General features: G+C 37.7%; 1 protein-coding gene across 3 annotated transcripts in view; it reads left to right on the forward strand.

Annotated features, from left to right (window-relative positions):
• The first annotated feature begins 652 nt into the window (after positions 1-652).
• TMEM62 (transmembrane protein 62) overlaps positions 653-24,050 on the forward strand; it is a 32,483-nt gene continuing 9,085 nt past the window's right edge. The window contains exons 1-11 of one of the 3 annotated variants that reach the window (XM_036265299.1): positions 653-839; positions 1,101-1,212; positions 2,289-2,426; positions 4,070-4,115; positions 8,608-8,749; positions 11,178-11,302; positions 11,448-11,570; positions 14,919-15,074; positions 18,083-18,242; positions 20,780-20,893; positions 22,500-22,584. In XM_036265299.1, coding sequence (XP_036121192.1) covers positions 660-839; positions 1,101-1,212; positions 2,289-2,426; positions 4,070-4,115; positions 8,608-8,749; positions 11,178-11,302; positions 11,448-11,570; positions 14,919-15,074; positions 18,083-18,242; positions 20,780-20,893; positions 22,500-22,584 — 1,381 coding nt within the window. In that variant the 5' untranslated portion in view covers positions 653-659. Of the gene's footprint in view, positions 840-1,100; positions 1,213-2,288; positions 2,427-4,055; positions 4,116-8,607; positions 8,750-11,177; positions 11,303-11,447; positions 11,571-14,918; positions 15,075-18,082; positions 18,243-20,779; positions 20,894-22,499; positions 22,585-24,050 lie in introns of those variants that run through there. The other 2 variants (XM_036265307.1, XM_036265316.1) reach the window with 2 other exon arrangements.

Here is a 24,050-nt window from a genome sequence, read left to right on the forward strand (position 1 = left end):
TGTCCTCAGCCCGAATAGAATTACTCTCCTGTGCCTGGCCCATAGGAAGGATTTAAAATGTATTAAATGAACGGTATATACCACTGTACTGGAATATTTATGTAGCCAAGCGCATATGAAATCAGGTTTAAGAAAAAACGACTTTCACAAAACACCTGTATTACATCTGCCAAAAAAAACAAAAACAAAAATATAAAACAAACTATGGAAGCACATTCTTAATAATCAGAAGGGGCCAGAGAGAGCCAACTGTCACATTTGTACTGCAATTTAAAAGGCGTTCTCCTGCACACTTTGATTCTCACAACGCTGTAAGCAAGCCCGGGAGGTGTTATTAGGCCGTTTTACTGGGAAGAAGTCGGCTCACGGAGGTCTGAAATGACTAAGGCGGAGCCAGAATTCTAGCCTCCGCCTCCCGGAACCGGCTCCTTCCCCGGCACCCCTCGGCAACCGTCTCTGGCGTCGGGGGTCTCGGTTTGCTCTCCTCCGCCCTCATTACTTTAGCAGACCAAACCCGGAGCCGCGGGCAGCCGCGAGGGGCAGTGCCGCGGAGGCGCAGGTGCCGGGGCGGCGTTCCAGAGCGGGGCTGTGGGCTCCGCGACGGAGTCCGGAAGGTCGGCCCGAGCCGCTGCCGCGGGCGCTGTGCCCCGCCGGGCGGCATGGCCGCAGTGCTGGCCTTCAGGGTGGTCGCGGGCCTGGCGGCCGCCACGATCACAGCCGTACTCCTGGAGCACTATGGCCTGGCCGGCCAGACCTCTCCGCTGCCTCAGCCCCGCGTCCCCAGGAGGCCTCATCCTGCGCCGGGCCCTGGAGCCAGCAATATCTTCTGGGGTCTGCAGGTGACGCAGGGGGAGCCTGGCGGGGGGTGGTTGCAAAGCTGGCAGGACTTGGTGAGACGCGGGTAGGCTCCGAGAGGGCACCACCTGTGCCTGTTCGGGCCCCAAACTCCGGGGTGGGGGTGGAGCTCGGCCCTTTTCCGTGGGGGTTCTTCGATGCACTGAACCTTTGCCTTTTCCTAACCCCCTAGAGAGCCGCTGGGTCGCTCTGTCCATGCTGCCTCTTCCTGACTCATGTCTCTGTTTAATACTTGCTTTCGGCAGATATCCGACCTTCACCTGAGCAGGTTTCACGATCCAGGCAGAGCTACAGACTTAGAGAAGTTCTGTTCTGAAACTATTGACATCATTCAACCAGCTCTCGTCCTAGCAACAGGTAAGGAGAATTGCTGTGCTGTGGTGGTGTTCTGTGGTCCAAGAGGTAGAATACTAGCCAGGGCTGCAGCTCTTCCCTTTGGGGACGTTGGAAAAACTACAGCCACAGCCCCAGGTGAGCCCTCCTTCTGTAGAGGAGGTAACACATTATAATTCCATTTGCCTATGGATAACTGAGTTAAGATCCAGGCTAAAAGATTTGTCATAGCAATATTTTGTTAAAAGCCCTAGAAGCAGGACTCAGTGTTCTCAACTTAATGTCTACTGTATTTGTATCTGTTTTTGTTGTTGCAGTCCTGAATTTGAGAAAGAATTAAGGAAAGCTCTGTAACCACAATCAAAAGTTATCTTTAAAAAAAACCCCAACTTTTCCATGGTTTTTACAGAGTTTGTTAATCTGATATGGTCAGTTGTTTGAGGCTTGAATGACTCAGGACACTTTTTCTTCATCCCTTGGTACTTCTATGACTTGGGTTCTCTAGAGCTTCCTTCAAACCCCTAACCATTTGCTCCCAAACTGTGTTGGAAGAGAAGCTAAAGGAGCATCTATCTTGTCTACTAAGGCATTCATCTCACCCACCTTATTGAAACACCTCTGTTGATATGATGAAATAGCAGTCCTCATTTTATGGAAAACTTCAATTTCAAGTGTCTGTCTACTTTTCTAGAAATTTTTCTATTTCATTGTCCAGTCTACACCTTCCAGATTGCTTCTTGCTGTAAAAATAATACTTGGTCAGATTACAGTGGTTGCCAAAGATATTAGGCGCCTACCAAGGCTGTTGGAATTTCTTAATAGTTTTCATTAAAATCCCATGCTCTCTTTAAAGAGATATATATATTTTTTCACAACCCATTTCTAATATCATAGGAAGTTAAATAGGCACTTGCTAACCTATAAGAAACAAATAAAGCTCTTGCTGAGAAAATGTAGATGGCTTGCTTTGGACATAAATGGATTTCTAAGTGAATACTTATGAATACTTCAAGTATCTGTTCCTTCAGTGTGCATTAAAATAAACTGAACCTCCTCTGGTTTATTTTGCATTGTGATTCAGTTCTTATGTAAATCTACAGGAGATCTGACAGATGCCAAAACAAAGGACATGCTGGGATCTAGGCAGCAGGAGGTAGAATGGCAAACTTACCATGGTATTCTAAAGAAGACAAGGGTCATGGAAAAAACCAAGTGGCTTGATATCAAAGGGAATCATGGTAAGAGTCAAGAGCCACATATAATCAAGACTATATTTTTGCCTGGCTGGTATGGCTCAGCGGTAAGAGCGTTGCCTGGGTTCAGTTCGAGCCAAAGGCACGTACCTCAGTTTTGATTTGTCCCCGGCCCGGGTTGGGGTTGTGCGGGTGGCAACCAATTGATGTCTCTCTCTGGCACCAATGTTTCTCTCTCTCTCTCTTTTCCTCCCTTTCTCCCTCCAGCTCTATCTGAAGATTAATGAAAAATGTCCTCATTAATGAAAAATGTGAGGATTAAAGAACAAAACAAAAAACAACAACTATATTTTTATTTCCTCCAGGAGCCTTGATTCTCCAATTCAGATTGTAAAATTATAAAATGGGACATTGTAACATAGACTTAGAGATACTGAAGGTCACAATTCTGAAATACAACTATAATATGTGATTTTAAAACTACAGATGTCACTGTTGGTCTTTGAGGGGAAAGTTGGTATGGTCCTTTCTTCTTTACATGGAAGAAAAGTTTCTAGCAACACCCATGCAGGTGAATGTTTTTTAAAGATACACACTTTGCCCTGGCTGGCATTGCTCAGTGGTTAGAGTATTGGCCTGTGCACCAGAGGGTTGTGGGTTTGATTCCTGGTCAAAGGCATGTACCTGGGTTGCAGTTCAATCCCTGGCCCCTGTTAGGGTTCATGCAGGAGGCAACCAGTCGATGTGTCTCGTTCACATCTCTCTCTCTCTCTCTCTCTCTCTCTCTCTCTCTGTCTCTCCCTCTTCTCTTCTACCTTCCCTTCCACTCTCTCTAAAAAAAAAATCAATGGAAAAAGTATCCTCAGGTGAGGATTAATAACAACAACAAAAATACATATTTTGCTAAGTGAAAGAAGCCAAACCCATCAGTGTACACACTTGGCATGTATCCATATACCAGGCATGCATCTATCTAGTCTTTGCTGGCTTCTAGAATCACATGATTAAAACAGCAGCAATAACCGTCCAATCTTGTAACTTCAAATTGACATGTATTTTCTCACCCTGGCCGGTTTGGCCCTGGTCAGCTCGTTCAGGAGGCAATCAGTCAGTTGTCTCTCTCACATCGATGTTTTTCTCTCTCTCCCACCCACCCTTCCACTCTTATCAAAAAGTCAATGGAAAAATATCCTTGGGTGAGGATTAATAAAAATAAATAAAATATTTTTCAAAAACTGACATGTATTCTAAATAATTCATAATTCAAAGTACTTATTATTTTCCAGTACATTAAATGCCTTAAACAAGTTTCCAGATAATCTGAATTCTGTTTTCAAATTTTAAAAATGATCAATCTAATTAATTATCATTCTATCAGTGTTATTGAAAGAATTGTCATTTTTCTTTAGTCATTAAAATATTTGCATTTTTCTTTTTAATATTTTCACAGAGAGAGGAAGGGAGAGGGAGAGAGAAAGAGAAAGATTGATGTGAGAGCAGAACATCAATTGGTTGCTTCCTTTACACACCCCACCAGCGATTGAGCCCACAACCTGGGCATGTGCCCTGACTGAGAATTGAACCAGCAGCCTTTTGGTGCATGAAATGATGCCCAACCAAATGAACCATACTGACCAGTGCGCATTTTTCTTTTTAATATAGATGATTGCTCTTTTCTTTTTAATTAGATGCATTCAACATTCCAAGTCTGGACAGCGTCGAGAATTATTACAGGTACTGTAATGAACATTATGAGACCATGATGTGTTGTCAATGAATGAGTGAAAACATTTTTTAACAGATAAAATTTCTATTTATAGAAACTGGTAATATAGAAAAGGAGGCTTTTTAAAAAAATGTGTGACAGATTCAGTTTTTTGTTTATGTCTGGGGATTTTTTTTCTTTTAATTCTTTTTATTTCATATGCTTTCATGCTTTTTGTTGGCTAATGGTACTTTTACTATTCCACATAGACTTCTTTTTTTTTTTTTTTCCCATTGATGCATAGCAGAAGTCATTTAGATCAGAGCTTGTCATCTAGAGTACTGTAGGTTTTAGGAATGCTGAAATACTTATTCTCTAAGCCTCTGAGGTGGCTGAAGAGCCCAGTTGGTCACCCCTGGCTGCTTTGTCCTTTCATTCCAGAATGTCATACAAATATTAAAATTTTCTTTATGTACTACGAGTGTGAAAAAGACTGTGAATGTGAAAGGATATTTGAGTTAGAAAACTGATTCTCTAATCTCAATGTGTTGGAATTCTTCTTTTGATTGTAATTTCACAGTATTTCTGCATTGCCAGTCAAGTAGCAAATATTTATTAAGAGCCCATCGCTAGTTAGATAGTATGAGAGATACAAGAGTTAATATTAAAAAATATAGCCTCTACCTTCATGGAAGTTTGCCTAACTAAAGGAGATAAAAATTATTTAGGAAACAATTAGAAAAGAACATGAAGGAATGGCTGATGAATTGCTAGATTATTACACATGGTAATCACTATAAGAAATCAGAAAAGGCAGAAGTCAGCTTGGAGTGGACAGAGAGAAGACTTTATTTTTAATTAAAATTTTTTTTTTTTTTAATTGGAAATAATTGACATATAGTCTTGTACAAGTTTAAGGTGTATAGCATGTTCATGTGCTACATTTATATATTGCAATATGATCACCACCATAACTAATACCTCTATCATGCCACATAATTATAATTTCTTTCTTTTTTTTTTTTCTTACCTGAGGACATTTTTTTATTTTTTGTTCAGATAGAGTGGGAGGGAGAGAGAGGAAGAGAGAGAGAGAGAAACATTGATGTGAAAGGGACACATCGAGTGGCTGCCACCCGCACGACCAACCTGGGGACAAACTGCAACTGAGGTACACGCCCTTAGCGGGAACTGAACCCGGGTCTCTTTGGACTGCAGGCCGATGCTCTAACCGCTGAGCCAAACCAACCAGGGCCATTTCTTTTTTGTGGTGAGAAGAATTAAGATCTAGTCTCTTTTCACCTTTGAAATTATAATACAGTATTGTTGACTATAATTACTATGCTGTGCATTAGGTCTTCAGAACTCATTTATCTACTAGTTGCAAGTTAAAGAAGACTCTATAAAAGAAGTGAGAATTGTGTCCAGTCTTAAAAGTTGGGTGGCATTTGGAAAAGTAAGACACTTCAAGTGGTATATTTTAGGCAAAAACAAAGAAACCAAAAAAAAAAAAAACCTGAGCCTTAAAAACTAGAATGAACTTTTGGGGGCAGTAAGGAAACAGGTTATCACCAAAATAAAAGTTCATAACGAGAACTAATATGACATTGGTAGCTTGGGGCCAATTTAATGGAGGTCTTAAGTGAGAAGCATAGAGATTTAGTTATGATGGGTAATAGTTCATCATCCAGTATAGGTTCCTAAGGAGACAAGTAACATAATGAAAATAGTATTTTTATAAAGACATCATACAACAACAACAACAAAAAGATAGGAATGAAAAAGAAAAAAAGGGGGAGATTGGAGTTACATAGGAGAGTCCCGCAGTAGTCTGGTCATAATATGGGAAGGGTGTGAAACGAATAAAAGACAAACCTATATGAACAAAGTTCCTGGATATGGGGATGGTGGCATCACTTTGAGGATGATAGATCAAAAAGAATCGGTTGACATATAATTATGTTAACCATAACTTCGAAGAGGAGGTAGTCCTCTTTTGTTAATGTTAGAAAAGTTGGAGATGAAAATCTTTCACTTCCTATTAACTGTATCTTTGATTGTGACTATGGGAATAGACTTAAGAAACATTTTCAGCCCTGGCCGGTTTGGCTCAGCGGTTAGAGCATTGGCCTGCGGTCCAGAGAGACCCGGTTTGGTTCCCGCTAAGGGCGTGTACCTCGGTTGCAGTTTGTCTCCGGCCCTGGTTGGTTGTGCGAGTGGCATCCACTCAATATGTCCCTTTCACGTCGATGTTTCTCTCTCTCTCTCTTCCTCTCTCTCCCTCCCACTCTATCTGAACAAAAAAAAGAAAAGAAACATTTTCAAAGAAGAGTTAACAGCCTTGGCCAGTTTATCTCAGTGGTTAGAGCGTCAAAAGAGTCATAGGTTTGATTATGGTCAATGGCATGTACCTGGTTTCGGTTCGTCCCAAGCCTTGGTCAGCCTTGGTCAGGGTCGTGTGGGAGGCAACCAGTCTATGTGTCTCTTTCACATCAATGTTTCTCTCTCTCTCTACCACCCACTCTGAAGATAAATGGAAAAAAAACCCTCAGATGAGGATTTGAAAAAAAAAAAAAAAGAATTAACAGGACTTAGGGTTTGACTTGTTATTGATAAAGTAAAGTTATTAGTCATTTTAAAGTTTCTTACCTTTATATTTTTGTTTCTAACCGCCTAACCTATCTGAGTTTAATAAATGGCATTTTGCTAGAGATATATTACAGAAATATCAACCTGAAAGAGAAAATCTTAAAGTTAAATCTTGAGTTTAAGAATGCCCCAGAGAATGCCAAAATTTAGAATTCAAAAAATGTGCCCTGGCCGGTTTGACTCAGCGGTTAGAGCATCGGCCTGCAGTCCTGAGAGACCCGGGTTTGGTTCCTGCTAAGGGCGCGTACCTCGGTTGCAGGTTGTCCCCGGCCCTGGTCGGTTGTGCGGGTGGCAGCCACTCGATGTGTTCCTTTCACATCGATGTTTCTCTCTCTCTCTCTGTTCCTCTCTCTCCCTCCCACTCTACCTGAACAAAAAATGGAAAAATGTCCTCAGGTGAGGGGAAAAAAAAAGAAATCAAAAAATGTTATTAACTATCATATATCTTAACCTCTGCCTTTAAATAGTTGGATTTATTTTTAGATAGTTGGATTTTAATGTGTCAAAAATATAGGAATGGAAAAAACATATGAGATGAGATTATAAAATCCTGAAGAATAATTCTGAAAACAAATTAAGCAGGAAAAATAGAAATAAAATTTTTAATGAGGAAAAAGCACTTAAATAGAAATTTAAAAAATACTAAGAAGAGAGGCAATAGAATTGACTATTAATTATAATATCTATGACAATGTATTCATTTCATGATATTTTTTGATGACTATTGTGGCTTAAATATAGATCCCTAGCAACATATTAAATTTCAGAAGTTCATTTGTATTTTTTCACATATGCTCTTAGGTAAAAATTTATATAAGACACTTAGATATTTTCTTATAATGTTCTGACATTTGAATAATATAGGTATATCCCAATGTAATCTATGGAGTACTTTCCTTTACATTTATTCAGCGAATACTTAACGAGCACCTACTCTGTGTACTATATTACCCATCCTTTCTCCTTACTCTTCACTCTCCTACTTTATGGACACCCGAACACTGTTGATATTTAAGGTGGTAAGGACTTTCATTACTGGATGTGGGCCCTTGCCGGTTTGGCTCAGCGGTTAGAGTGTCAACCTACCGTCCAGAGAGACCTGGGTTCGGTTCCCGCTAAGGGCACGTACCTCGGTTGCAGTTTGTCCTCGGCCCTGGTTGGGTCGTGTGGATGGCAGCCACTTGATGTGTCCCTTTCACATTGATGTTTCTCTCTCTCTCTCTCTTTCTCTCTCTTCCTCCCACTCTATCTGAACAAAAAATAGAAGAAGAAAAAAATGTCCTCGGGTGAGGATTAAAAAAATAAATAAATAAATTGATTACTGGATGTGGGCCCTGTGTATGTTATTAATAAGTTTTTAGAAACTGAAAAAGATTTATTGACCCATATCTAGACTGTCATTTTTCTCCTGGTTTGATGACTTCTTTGCAAGGTTTTATTGAGTTAAGTCTCTAGTCCTGTTTGAAGAAGTAAACACCTTTTGTATCTCACTGCACTGTGAATTCTATTAGGTACTAAGTACGGCTTCACTACATTTTTTAATGATTGGTATATACCATTTCATTGGATTCTTACTGATTTCTTTTTAAATGTTTAGTGGACTGCTTAAGCCCCCCCACCCCCACCCCTTCTCTGCTTTACTTGGTGACTTCGTGTTTTGGAGTTAACTGTCTTTGGAGACAATGGGAGAAAATCTTTAACGTTTCTTTTACAGTTTATCCATTGTAGATCTAGTTCAGTGTATTTCTCTGTCAGATCAGGAAATTGCCATTTCAAAGGAAGCAAAACATAGTGTGATATTAGGAAAGAAATTTAAATAAATTCCGATTTTTTTCTGATTGCACTAAAACTTTTCTGTCTTGTACTTTTTAGGAAATATTCTGCCGTACATAGGGATGGCTCTTTCCATTATGTCCACAGTACTCCCTTTGGCAACTATTCTTTCATCTCTTTGGATGCCACCCCAAATCCAGGGCCTAAGAGACCCTATAACTTCTTTGGAATTTTAGATAAGGTACAGTAAAAATCTCACTTCTCTTTGTAGCTAACCTATTTTTCCCAGATACATGTAGCTTGCTTAAAACTATCCTAGGTAACAAGTCCTTATCTAGAAATGCTTGAGAAAAAACTTTATTGTGGTTACAGGTGTGGCCAGAAGAAATTACTGGCTACTTCAGCACTATTATTGCTATCCCTCTTCTTGTCCCAAAATCTGGGAAAGAAGTACCTCACATTTTATATTTATTCAGTAAACATGTATTAAATATGTACTAAGTGCAAATGCACTTAGCAAGGTATAGGGCATATAGTTTTGTATACTATGTGGCATATTCCTCAATTCCTGCTGCAGTTGCCATTTTTAACTGAAAGTGTGTGTGTGTGTGTGTGTGTGTGTATGTGTGTGTGTAAAGATACCATGAAATAAATAAGTTTCTTTTAAAGTATTTGTAGCCCTGGCCGGTTTGGGTCAGCGGTTAGAGCTTTGACCTGCGGTCCAGAGAGACCCGGGTTCAGTTTCCGCTAAGGGCACATACCTCGGTTGCAGTTTAGTCCCCGGCCTTGGTTGGGTCATGCAGGTGGCAGCCATGCAATGTGTCCCTTTCACATCGATGGTTCTCTCTCTTTTCTTGCTCTCCCTCCCACTCTATCTGAACAAAAAATGGAAAAAATGTCCTCGGGTGAGGATAAATAAATAAATGAAAAATAAAGTATTTGTAAATACTTTAAAGTTTTTGTCAACTAGGTGAACTGTTGCTAGATTAAAACTGTTGCTAGATTAAAACTGTCTAGAAAGCCTGGCCGGTGTGGCTCAGTGATTGAGCATTGACCCATGCATTAAGAGGTCGCTGGTTTGATTCCTGGTCAGGGCACATGCCCAGGTTGTGGGCCTGATCCCCAGTGAGGGGCATGCAGGAGGCAGCCAATCGATGTTCTCTCTCATCGATGTTTCTATCTCTCTCTCTCCTTTCTTCGCTCTAAAATCAATAAACAAAAAATGTTTTAAAATAAATAAATAAAACTGAAAAGTCACATCTGGGAACCTCTCGTTTCTTGGTACAACAAATGTCAACTCATTAAATGTTTAGTGAGCACATACCCATATGCAAGATGTATTTGTCTATGTATAAGAATACAAAGGTGATAAGGTTAAGTCCCTGGCCTCTTAAGATATTTAATCTAGTGATGGGGCAAAAGACCAGTGCAGAAATAATTATCATGAAGGGCAGAATTTACTAAATGCTGAAAGATTTATAATGATATGAGAGTTCAGAGGGCCTTGAAATCAAGTGAGCAGAATATTGTCTGATGCATTCTGTGTATTAGGCATTTTATTTAATGTAGGTATATTTTGTTTCCTATCTACCACGTGTCTTTAGATAGAATTGATCAACATGTTATTTTAAAATGTACTCCTTAAAGTAATGCTTTAAAAGGTGTGATTCAAGGATCAACTGCATGAAAATCAGCTGGAGTCTTATAAAATGAGGATTCCAGGCTTTACCTGAGATGTATCAGATTAGAAACCCTGAGGGTGGGGCCCAAGAATTTATTGCTATAAGCACTTTACAGATAATATTAATGTATATTTACATATTGTTTAAATCAACTTCTTGAGGGATGATTTATATACAATAAAATGCACTCATTTCAACTGTTTGAAGAGTTTTGATAAATGTCTATTCTGGTGTAACTCTCACTACAATCAAGACAGAACATTTTCATCACCCCAGAAAGTTCTCTTGTGAAGTCAGTCTCTACCCGTAGTCCCAGGGGACAACTGCTTGGTTTTCTGTCAGCATAGATTAGTTTTGTTTGTTCTAGAGTTTTATGTAAATGAGAACATACAGAATGTACTCTTGTACCTGGTTTCTTTTGCTCACTTGCTGAGATTTATCCATATTATTCTGTGTATCAGTAGTTCTTTCTTTTTTATTGCTAAGTAGTACTCTGTTGTATGGATATATGCAATTTGTTGATGGTTTCTACTTTCTGGCTACTATTTATAGAGCTGCTAGAAATATCTAGGTCAAGGCTTTCTGTGGACATAATGTGCATCTTGTTTTAGTATCTGTGGCCTCTATATTAATTGCAATGTGGTATACAGGGCTGAAAAGGTTAGAGGTTCTTTATTTTTATAAAGAAATGTATAAATAAAAAAATTTTATGTAAGCTAAAGATTATTACTTGTTTCCTTATCTATAAAAATGGGGATAAGACCTGCCTTACTTAGCTCAGAGTTAATTTTATGATAAGTGAATTATATTGTATGTGAAAACAGTTTGAAACTTACAGATGTTCATACAGATCACTAATTAATAGGGTTTCAGCCCCAAACATGATATACTAATTATTATAATACTTCAAGGGAGTTATTTAATCTGTTGACATTAGATTTCAGCCTGAGCCTAATTAAAGATCCTTCTATTTTTCTTCCATTTCAGAAACAGATGGAGGAGCTTTTATTACTGTCAAAGGAAAGTAGTCGGAGCAACCACAGTATTTGGTTTGGACACTATACAACATTTACTGTTCTTTCTCCATCACCAGGAGTTCGGTCAATAATGAGGTGAGGCAGGCTTCCAAAATCAAAATGAATTGTTTTTAATTATTTTATGTTGCTCTACCTATCTTGCTTTTCTGCAGAAATATTTTTATTAATTTGGCACTACAAGTTCTTTTGTTCATAATTCCGTTTATTTTTCACTGGTTAGTTCAGCTACAGCTTATTTGTGTGGGCACCTTCATACTCTCGGTGGACTGATGCCTGTTTTGCATACTCGTCACTTCCAGGGGACTTTAGAACTTGAGGTGGGAGACTGGAAGAATGACAGAAGGTAAGGGGGTAGTTACCCCACAGAATAAAACTTATACATGTTAAGTTTGCTAAAGCAATAATAGCTTTCTTATTGCTATCATGGGTAATCCCAGTTAAGGAAAAACTTGTGATATTTCTGTTTTTGAAGTAAGATACGTACCTGGCAATCTTTGTAGTTATGTAAAAGCCTTGTTGTAACAGTTATGTTTGCTGTCACTATGTTATGTTGGATTTTCAAGACACATCCATTTAACAATAGTTCTCAAATGCCAGTGTGCATAAGAATTATGGAGGGTCTTATTAAAAATAAAAATTTCTAGCCCTGGCCGGTTTGCCTCAGCGGTTAGAGCGTCGGCCTGCGGTCCAGAGAGACCCGGGTTTGGTTCCCGCTAAGGGCACGTACCTCGGTTGCAGTTTGTCCCCGGCCCCAGTTGGTCGTGCGGGTGGCAGCCACTCGATGTGTTTCTTTCACGTCGATGTTTCTCTCTCTCTCTCTTCCTCTCTCTCCCTCCCACTCTGTCTGAACAAAAAGTGGAAAAATGTCCTCGGGTGAGGATTAAAATAAATAAATAAATAAATAAATAAATAAAAAATTTCTAGGCTCTACCTCTAAAGATTTTGATTGTGTTGGTCTGGGTTAGAACCCACGAAACTGAACCTTTTAAAAGCACACCAGGCATTCTATGGACTGCACATTGAGAAACAGTAGGACTAGCCCTGGTTGGGTAGCTCAGTTGGTTAGAGTGTTGTCCTGATACACCAAGAGTTCAGGTTCGATCTCCAGTCAGGGCACATACAAGAAGCAACCAATGAATGTGTAAATAAGTGGAACAACAAATCGATGTTTCTCTCTCTCTCTTTCTCCCTCCCTTCTTCTCTGTCTCTCAAATCAATCAATAAATTTTAAAAAACAAAACAAAAAAACACTAGGACAAGAAATATGTCCTTTTCCCCCTGAATTAAAAAAAAATTTTTTTTTCCTTTATTGATTTTAGAGAGAGGAAGGGAGAGGGAGAGAGATAGAAACATCAATGAGAGAGAACACTGATTGGCTTCCTCCTACATGTTTCCCACTGGGGATTGGGCCCATGGTTGTGGGCATGTGCCCTGACCAGGAATCGAACTGGCGACCTCTTGGTGCATGAGTTGATGCTTAACCACTGAACCACACCGGCTGAGCTTCTGCTGAATTTTATTTTATTTTATTTTTTAATTGATTTTTTTAGAAAGAGTGGAAGGGAGAGGGAGAGAAAGAGAAACATTGATGTGAGAGTGAAACATCACCTGCCTCCTGCATGCCCCCTACCAGAGATCAAGTCCACAAAGTGGGCATATGCCCTGACCCAGAATCAAACCAGCAACCTTTCAGTGCACGGGATGACACCCAACCAATTGAGCCACACCTACCAGGGCTCTCCTGAATTCTATATCTACTTTTCTAGTTATTGTTATAAGATGTTCGTGAGTTAAGTCCTACAAATACATGATAGTTGGTTTTGTTAAGGTTAAAGTCTTTCTAAGAAGAAACATAACTTATCTATCAAAAGTGTATAGTGCAGCCCTGGCCAGTTTGGCTCAGCGGTTAAAGCGTCGGCCTGCGGTCCGGAGAGACCCGGGTTTAGTTCCCGCTAAGGGCACGTACTTCGGTTGCAGTTTGTCCCCGGCCCTGGTTGGTTGTGCGGGTGGCAGCCACTCGATGTGTCCCTTCACGTCGATGTTTCTCTCTCTCTCTCCCTTCCTCTCTCTCCCTCCCACTCTATCTGTACAAAAAATGGAAAAATATCCTCAGGTGAGGATAAAAAAAAAAAAAAGAGAAAAGTGTATAGTGCAATTAAATATATAGAGAACTAAATAAATAACCTTGATAATAACTATTTAAGTGCACTAGTTTGAATATAGATGAGTATCATTTCATTGTTTAACTATTATAAAGTTTGCTGTTTAACTTATTAAAACTCAATGCTCTGAAGATGTTAGGTACCCAATAAATATTTTCCGAGCTGAATATTAACTATCTCCACTAATTAAAAAGCGGCTTTACATTGTCATGGTACTTACTCATTTTAGTTGTTTTTTCTAGAATCTGTGTAAGAGCTATGCTTGAAGCCTGTAATTAATGGCTACTATAATTACTTTGATCTGAGACCTATCTATTCATGACTGTGAGGCTGTTGGCTGGGCTGGATTTGCCTTGTAACAGATAGCCTTCCTAATCTTTAATCAGCCTCTTTATTTCTTGTAAATATTGCAATTATAAGTTAAGTGATATTAATTATGAAACCTTGTTTTTTCTTTCTCTTCCCACCTGCTCTCCTGTGTCCCAACCCTTGGGTTTTAGCTGGACTTTTACTGAGAGGACCTAACCTTTACCTGCCCTTACTAAACATTTAAGTTGTATTAGTAAAATAGTTTTTAAAAACAGTATATTAGTAATATTAGGCTAGGCTTTGTTGTAGATGCAAATAAACTTGTGGCTTAACACATCACATGTCTATTTTTTCATTTATGTAAAGCTGGTATGGGTCAGGCCAACTCTCTTCCACAGGATGACAGGGATTCAGACTTCCTCCATCTTAAAAGGCCACTATTTCAACACCTTAATTCCAGGGCAGGGAAGAGAGCATGGAGAACTCACACCCACTCTTAAGTACTTTGGACCAGAAGTGTGATACATGTCACTTCTGTTCACAGCCCATTGACCAGAACTAGTCACATGGTCCCAACCTAATACCAGGGAGACTGGGAAATGCAGGGGAGCACGTGGAATATTTGGTGAGCACTATTGTTTCTGCCATAGTTAATTATTTCTCAATTGTAAAAGTTAAAAAATACAAAACTTTGGTTATTCTTTAATGAGTATTTATACCTTTTATTGTGCATTTAGAAAATCAAGACAACTTTTGTTAATTTCTTTGAAATTATAGAAATAAATATTTAAAAGACAAGTGAAAGGTTTCTAATTGAGGTTATTTTAATTTGTTTATGTAGCATTGTCGATGGTATGAAGAATGTCAGATATTAGGTTTATGATGAATATCTCAGGTTGAAAATAGTTTTAAAGTATAGAAATCAAATGAATTAATTCAACAGCATTTATTTAAAATTAAAGAATGCATGCTATGTACCAGACATTTTTCTAGGGCACTGTTAAAGTCATTGCTTCAGTTAGATTCCAGTTGTGACAAATGTGGAATATAAAGTAATAGGGGCAAGGGAAGAAGACAGAGAAACAGTATTATTTACTGTGCATTCAAACTCATAATCTTAAAAAGTATACTTTTATATTTTTACATTTGTTCTGTATATAACCTTCATGACTCTTAAAATATGAAGTGACTAAATTACTTTATTGTCCTTTGGTCTCTAGGTACCGCATCTTCGCTTTTGATCATGACCTCTTTAGCTTTGCAGATTTGATCTTTGATGAGTGGCCTGTGGTTCTTATCACCAATCCTAAGTCACTCCTTTATAGTTGTCCTAAACATGAACCACTAGAAAGACTCCTTCACTCAACACATATTAGGTATGTAGAAATTTTTCAGAATTTACTTTTAGTTTGATAGTGATGGAGAATTTATCACTGTGACTGCATTCCCATGTAACAGCTATGAGATGTCCCACTTTAGTTGTCTCAACAATCTAAACATTATGTAAAGATCAATTGCTTACTGTTTTGTTCCAATTCAGTTAAAAATATATTTTAGCCATGGCTGGTATGGCTCAGTTGGTTGGAGCATCGTCCTGTACACCAAAAGTTTGTGGGTTCTATTCTGGGTCAGGGCACATACCCAGGTTGTAGGTTTGGTCCCTGTTTGGGGCACGTGCAGGAGGCAACCCATCAATGTCTCTTTCCCACAGCTATGATTTTCTCTCTCTCTCTCTCTCTCTCTTCCTCTCCCTTTTTCTAAGATATATATATATTTTTTTAAGCTGCTGAAAATTTAAACATCCAGAAACCCATAATCCTACCATTATTATGTTTGTGTATTTTATCCCACCTTTTTATTTGCATGTTGTTATACTGTTATAATCATAATGTATTGTTCTTTTGTATCCTACTTAAAAATATTTATATTACATATCAGAAATCTTTTATTTTTCATTTTGCTACATGGCTTTCAAAAAGTAAAAGCTATATAAATCTTATGGAATTAAATATTCAGTTGCCATGTGAATTTGACAATGTGAATTAAAGAAACTTACAACCTTTCTCAAACATAAGGGTATTCTTTTTAATATATATTTTTATATTATTTTAAATTTTATTTTGAAAAGTAATACAATAACCACCTTTGGAAATAGGGAGTGGGATTATATTTGTATTCCCCCGCCTCCACCCCAGTAGAACTATTACTGATGATTTTGAGTTTTCCTTAGCATGCATTCTCTTTTAGGCACATTTTTACATAGTTGTAATCATAGAGCACAGTTTATTCTTTTTTAAAAAATTGGGGTGACATTGGTTAATAAAAGTATACAGGTTTCAGGTATACAATTCTACAGTATATCATCTGTATATTGTATTGTGTGTTTACCATCCGAAGTCAGGTCTCCTTCCAGGCACAATCTAATTTAATTCCTTTTTTTTTTTTCAACAGAGAAAATGTATCACAGTTTATCTAACCATTTCCCTATGTGATTGGTGAACATGTAGATTTTTTTCTCTAATTTGGAGATAAGCATCTGATACATAGAGTCTTCCTTCATTTGGGTAATTCCTTCATATAGCATTCTAGAAGTGGGATTCTAAGTGAAAGAGTTTGAATTCCTGTATGAATATTGATAAAGATTGTCCAGTTACATTTTTTATAAATAAAGTCATTATTTCTTTTAATCTTTTTTTTTTTTGTAATTCTCACCCAAGGATATTTTTTTCATTGATTTTTCTTTTTTTTTAGAGAAAGTGGGAGGGAGGGAGAGAGGGATTGAGAGAGAGAAACATCTACTTGAGAGAGACACATTGACTGGTTGCCTCCTGCATGCGCCCTGACCAGGGCCAAGAATTGAACCTGCAACCCAGGTACCGGCCCTTGACCAGAAATCGAACTTTGGTGGGTGGTTTGACACTAAACACTGGTAGTCATTATTTCTTTTTAAAAATTGTGGTAAAATATACATACATAGTCCTGGCTGGTGTGGCTCAGCGGTTAAAGCATTGGCCTGCGGACCAGAGAGTCTTGGGTTTGGTTCCCGCTAAGGGCATGTACCTTGGTTGCAGTTTGTCCCCAGCTCTGGTTGAGGCCATGTGGGTGGCAGCCAGTCGATGTGTCTTTCTAACATCCATGTTTCTCTCTCTCTTCCCTCCCTCCTCTTTCCCTCCTATACACACACACACACACACACACACACACACAAAATTTAGCATTTAAACTATTTTTAGGTGTACAGTTCAGTGGCATTAAGTGCATTCATATTATTGTGCAACCATCACCACCATCATTCATCAGAACTTGCATCTTCCAAAACTGAAACTCTGTACCCATTCAACAATAACTCCCTTATTCCTACCTGCTCCCAGGCCCTGGCAATCAACATTCTACTGTCTGTTTCTATGAATTCAACTATTCTAGGTACCTCATATAAGTGGAATTGTTTGTCCTTTTGTGACTGGCTTTTTTACTTAGCATAAAGTCCTTAAGGTTCATTCATGTTGTAGCATGTGTCAGAATTTCCTTCTCTTTCTTTTTAAGTTTTTTATTCTTTATTGGTTTTTAGAGAGAGAGAAAGGGAGAGGGAGAGAGAAATAGAAATATCAATGAGAGAGAACATTGACTGGCCGACTCCTGCATGCCCCCCACTGGGGATCAAGTCCATAACCTGGGCATATGCCCAGGAATCGAACCAGCGATCTCTTGGTGCATGGGTTGATGCTCAACCACTGAGCCACACTGGCTGGGCTGGATATTGTACTTTTAAAAAGATTTACTACTTAATCTGGAAAAAATGGTATCAAGCCCTTTTAATATATTTTTTTGATCACTGACTGGTTAAGTAAAACATACATCTCTCAGTCAGGTTTTTTGATAGGAACTAGATATCAGATTTAGGCATTATATTGTCTGGGGCCTGGTAACCTTAGCCTTACTTGTGACATTGCTTCTCCAGTGTAGATAGAAGAACCAAATGAGTGGATGAGAACCAACTAAGTAGATGGTAGGTTTGACATTAGATTAACAAAGTGAGATGTCTAACCTATATTTGCTTCCTATGAGAAAAATCAGGACTTCAGGAGTTTCTTCAGAAAGAACTTTAGGTCTACTCAAGCTTGATTTATCAAAAGAAAATGGATTTTCCTTTCTAAAAAGTAAAAGAATAGTTCCTAATTTCTCACCAGTTCAGGTTCTGAATTACAAAACTCCAAAAGCCACCATTCAGAAAGAAACCAGATCATATGAATAGTAGTCCTGACAATAGTACTATGTGATGGTTCTGCCTATACTTATATCTTTTCAGGTTATTATAGGATTATTCTCCTTTATAGAAATAATAACAAATACCTAAAACCATGTTTTATATGTGCTCTCATTTTAGAGTCTTGGCCTTTTCCTTATCCTCCATTACTTCTGTCACAGTTAAGATTGATGGAGTTCATTTAGGGCAAGCTATTCATTTGTCTGGTCCTATTTTCACACTGAAGTGGAACCCAAAAAACTATAGTAATAGGACACATAACATAGAAGTAATCGTCCAGGTAAGTAGTAATTTTCAATTTTCTATATAAATGTGACTATTTTTAAAAACGTAACTATAATACCATACTACACCTGAAAACTTAACAGTAATTTCTTAATATCAGACTATCCAGCTAGTGTCCATTTTTTTCGATTTGTCTCATATATATATATATATATATATATATATATATATATGTATTGTATCTGGTTGGTTCAAATCAGAATACATACAAGGCTCAAATATTGCATTTAGCTGATTTGTCTCTTCAGTCTGTTTTAATCTGTAGATTCCCTCTTACTGCTCCCGTTCCCCCCCCCCCCCCCTTATGATTTATTTTCTTTGGAAACTGGATCTTTTCTCCTGTAGAGTTTTCCTATGTTCTAGATTTTTGCTGTTTGATTTGAATCTGTTTTTTTTTAGCAAGAATACTTCATTTGGTGTTTTATGCTTTTACCAGAAGATTATAATATCCTATTGTTTCTCTTTTAGTAATGTTAAGATTGATCAATGTATTCAAGTATTGTTGAACTTATCCAATGATGTGCTGGTAAATATTTAACAACCAACATGGAGGATGTTTGGGGTGGGACTGCTTTGTAGTGTTTCCCTGATTTATACCAATTTTCATGGTATAAATAGTCCTACCAATACAACATCAACCGGCTTGCAAAATTCCTGAAAATTTAACAATTGGTCCTTGTGAGCCAGTCAAGCCAGCTCCAGCAAACTACTGGCTTACCACTCTATTCATTAGGAAATATCCAATCAGCTTTTCAATGAAGGATTTCTAGCAGCTATTGATGATCTTTGCCTAGATCCATTATTTCATTAGAGTTATAAAATAATGATATTCAAATTGCTGCTCCTATTATAGGAGTATTATAGTAAACCTTTGATTTTGGAGACCTTGATTTAACAAAGTTCAGATTTAACTGATAGAATTTCCAGTGTGAATGTCATATGTGAAAACTAACACCCTGTTAACACCCTGTTAATTTTTAAATGCTTTTAACCAAGATTTGCTTATAATTAAATTAACAGGCTATTTTTTATTACAAATTCACTGTTATTTTATTTTATTTTTTTTTATCCTCACCCGAGGACAGTTTTTCCATTTTTTGTTCAGATAGAGTGGGAGGGAGAGAGAGAAACATCGATGTGAAAGGGACTCAGTGAGTGGCTGCCACCTGCATGACCCAACCAGGGCTGAGGACAAACTGCAACCGAGGTATGTGCCCTTAGCAGGAACCAAACCCGGGTCTCTCTGGACCGCAGGCCAACGCTCTAACCGCTGAGCAAAAGCAGCCAGGGCTTCACTGTTATTTTTAACAAGTTTTAGTGAAATAGGCCATGTGTTGGAAAAAATGCCAACATAAATAACTATTAGATAGCTACAACTATAGTCTACATATTTAAATCCAAGAGTCACCACTCCTAAACAACGTTTGGCACATGATCATACTGCCTCTCCCAAGGTAATTGGTTCTGTTGTCCCTGGAGTGACTTTCTACTGCAGTTTTAATGGGTGCTGGCAGTGTGCTAAGCCATACCCCAGCCTTATGCATTTGTTTACTGTGGTGACTGGTGAATGCATCCATTTACTAGACCTATTCAGTATATATTTAAAATTGCAGTAATACATATAGAAAACGTTTCTGTGAAATTAGACTCTTAATACAAACTGAATTTTAATTACAAAAATATGTCTACATAAGTAAAAACAGGTAAACTAATTTGTCAATTTTTTAACATGCATTTGGAAAACCTATTTTATTATATAACAGACTTTCAGTTTTCACGGAACCTTCTTGCCTGAATTAGTCTGTTATATCGACGTTTTACTGTAATTAGAATAGCCTTATTAAAAAAACATTTTCCTTATCTTTTTGGTACCCGGATATAGAGTTTATACAGGAAAGGCAGGATAAATTCTTAATTATTCACCCACCCTCCCTTTTCTAAACCAATTTTTAGAATGAGTTGCTTCTCTAGCATCTGCCAAAGATAATTAAACGAATCTTCTAGTTTAGTCTAGTAATGAATTCAAAATTTAAAAAAGCATATGTGGTATGTTTCAATCCATTGCACTTATTCTTTTTGATGCTCAAATTGTTTGTCTCTCCAAATTGGCCACTAAGTCCTTTGATACAGTCCTAGTAGTCTTTGTTAGTTTTTTTGCTTTCTGGTATGACAAGATATTCCAAGCTCTTCTTATGCATTTCTTACTCAAGAACTGGAATCAGCCATTTTTCTAAAGAGCACTGGTTCCTTATAGTGAAAAATGGTATTTTGAGACCACAATCAGCACTGGTCCAGCTAGCTCACTGCTGTTGGGTTTGTTTTTATTTCTAGGCCTTTTCAGTAAACAGGGAAATATAAATTTTTTTAAGAAGAGAAAATACATTGTGAATACATGGTGATATTTCCAATTTAAATCTAGAATTACAAGGTTTTAAAGAAGTTCTATGTAAAGTACTTATAAGAAGAATCAAAAGTAAGTGAAAAAAAAAAAACATAGCATGAGAGTTACTTCTCTGCTCTACTTCTAACTAGGATTCTGCTGGAAGAAGTAAGAGTGTTCATCACATATTTTCTCTTCAAGAGGATAATCAGCTTAGATTTGACCCTGTGGCATCATTTATTCTTCTTACTGACCACTGCATGGTGGTGAGTAAATTCATGTAATGTTATGTGTGTTTCTACTGGATTTAGTAGGTCCTAAGTCATAAATAATCATGTGATGAGAAAGCTGAACTTTATAAAATGAAGAGTTTGGTTATTCATCTAGAAGAATAAAATGCTTTTAAGTTGAATTAAAATAAACAAAGGCCTATAGATAAGTAATACCTATTTTGGGGTCTGGCTCTAGCCAATGCCATTAAACCAGGATAACTAAGGGAATTATAGGAACTGTGCTAAGTTGAATTATGGATCTTTTAAAAATAATACTTATTCCTACATAACCAATATATGCTAAATGTAGAAAACTTATAAATTTTAGAAATAAAATAAAAAATAAAACCATCCCACATTATTCTTTCACTACCCATTATAACCACTGTATTTGTCATTTTGATACTCTTTTTTTCTTTGATATACACTTGTATATGAGTTTTAATATAAAATGGTAAATATACTTTTAATTCTCTTTTGCCGATTTTTTCCACAGAGAAATTTTTTTTCTGTTGCCTTATATCAACTTATATTATTTAATAACATGATATTTATTGACTGCATTATTTGTCATAGTTACACCTTATATGGTTGGGTGTTTTGTTTCCAGTTTTTCCCTCTTGTAACTAAATTTTTGCATATAGTAGTTTTAGGGAATGAATTCCTAGAAGTGAATTGCTGGGTGAAAGAGCAGACACATTATTCTATATCCTTTACTTATGTATTATATAATTACATAAATTACTTATTTATTATATACATTGTTTTTTGTCTATCCTCCCTCAGTAAAATATAAGCCCTATGAGGCAGGGATCTTTATCTGGTATGTTTAATACAGAGTAGGGCTAAGATTCTGCTTTCCTAACAAGCTCAAGGTGATTCCAGTGATGATCTGGGGACCATCCTTTGAGAAACAAGGACCCAGATTACATGTTTCTTTACTGTGAGTTAGTCTCCAAGTGAATGACTTCTTGATGAAGAAAGCAAAAAGAAATGCAGTCTCGTTTCACTCAACTGCAGTGTATTGTGAACTGTTTTTCTTTACTCTAATACAACTTTAAGTAAAATAACAAATTATGCTTATAAAAGTGAACTATTTTAATTTGATCATTTAATATAACTATATAAAATTATTTAGTTTCAGTATTGGTCTAAGTATCCAAATTCTGAAAGAGTAATGCTAAGGCAACTTATAATTTTGTTTTGTTTTGTTTTTAATGTTTTTATTGATGTTTTAGAGAGAGAGGAAGGTAGAGAGAGATAGAAACATCAGTGTGAGAGAGATACATCAGTCAGCTGCCTCCTGCAAGTCCCCTACTGGGGATCGAACCTGCAACCCAGGCATATGCCCTGACTGGGAATCTGACCGGGAATCTAACGGGGACCTCTCAAGTCCATGGGACGATGCTCAATCCACTGAGCCACACCTGCCGGCTTATACTTTTCTTTTTATGGTAGATCAGATGTTTGATTTTCTTTGACTATATATTTTTCTTATATAGTCATTTTTGCTAATGACATCATTTCTGTTTTTGTTTCAAAACCTTAACCGTAGCTGTACCCATGTATCTATTTTACATTAACATTTATTTCTCTGCAGGCTCGGGTCCTTTTTGTGATGATTGTGCTGATCCAGCTCTTCATTCTCATTATTTTTAGGCATCAAGGACATCTAGAGCTTAAAGGTTAGTCATGGTTCCTTTTATTCTTAGAAGACTTTATTTTAAAGTATCACATAACGTCCTCACTATTACCAAATGATAAATATGAATATACACTGTCTTTGCCTGAGCTCTGTGAGGTGCACCCTTCAAACTGCCACACATTTCCCACAGTACTCTATCTTAAAATAAACCAAACCCCCTAATCACTTGCAGCTACATGAGGCTCAACCAAAATGGGAGGAAAATCACAATATAGCTCAAAATGATCAAATTTCTCTGCCAGACATTAAAGATCTTCCACAATTTGGTCTTACCTGACTAGCCCTATTTTCACCCAGTTATCTGTATTTTATGCTAGGTGATTTTTCACTGTTCATACTATGGTCAGTTCTGCTTCTGTGCTTTTGCCCAGGCCATCATCTCTAATTTAAATTGTTTTTTCTAAACTTGTCTAAATTTTAGCCTCCTTTAGAGCTCACCTCAAACCCACTTTTTTCATGCCATTTTCTCCAACCATTCCAGGTCAAATGAGCTCTTGCTCCTCTTGAGTCCTTATAGTCCTTCCTAATGATTAATTGAAACATAATTAGCCAATCACTTGGCTTTACATAACCACTTCATACGTTTTCTCCTCAGCCAAACTAAGTTCCTCAAGTAGGAGCTTTTGTTTCCTACTTCTTGTTTCCCACATTATCTAGTGCTGAGTTTGTGCATAATATACAGCAAATAGTGGTTGAATTAAGTTTTCCTGTCCCTTCTTGGCTTGGGTGACATCACTGGGATCAGGGTCTGGTTGTGAGGGAGGGGAGAACTGCAGTGATGACTAAACAGGGAAATGTTAACTGAATCTGTAGTGCACACAACCTACTGAATGTTTTCCTGCTCGTATATATATTGTAAAACTTATATGAAAAAGTTCAAGAAACATTATTGCACACATATATTTTCCTACACATAATGTATATAAATGTTTGAGGGAGGGTCCCAGCCTGATTATGTGGGAATAACAATATCTTTGTGTAGTTATTTAAAATTTACAACATATTTTTACCTGTATTATCTCACTTAATCCTTACAACAGTCCTGTGAGGTAAGTATTATTGTCCCCATTTTAAACATTAGAAAACTAGCCCTGGCCGGTTTGGCTCAGCGGTTGGAGCATTGGTCTGCGGTCCAGAGAGGCCCGGGTTCGGTTCCTGCTACCTTGGTTGCAGTTTGTTCCCAGCCCTGGTTGGTCGTGGGGGTGGCAGCCACTCGATATGTCCCTTTCACGGCGATGTTTCTCTCTCTCTCTCTCTCTCTCCCTCTCACTACATTTGAACAAAAAATGGAATAATGTCCTCGGGTGAGGATAAAAAAAAATTAGAAAACTAAGGACTGGAGAAGTTACATAGGTTGTCCAAAGTCTCATAGCTAGTAAGAGGCAGAGGAGAGACTCAAAACCAAGTCTTCCAACCCCAGGTTAGTTCTTTTCTTTAAACAACACT

The sequence above is a fragment of the Molossus molossus genome, unplaced genomic scaffold (assembly GCF_014108415.1).
Source record: "Molossus molossus isolate mMolMol1 unplaced genomic scaffold, mMolMol1.p scaffold_m16_p_1, whole genome shotgun sequence".
Taxonomy (NCBI): Eukaryota; Metazoa; Chordata; class Mammalia; order Chiroptera; family Molossidae; genus Molossus; species Molossus molossus.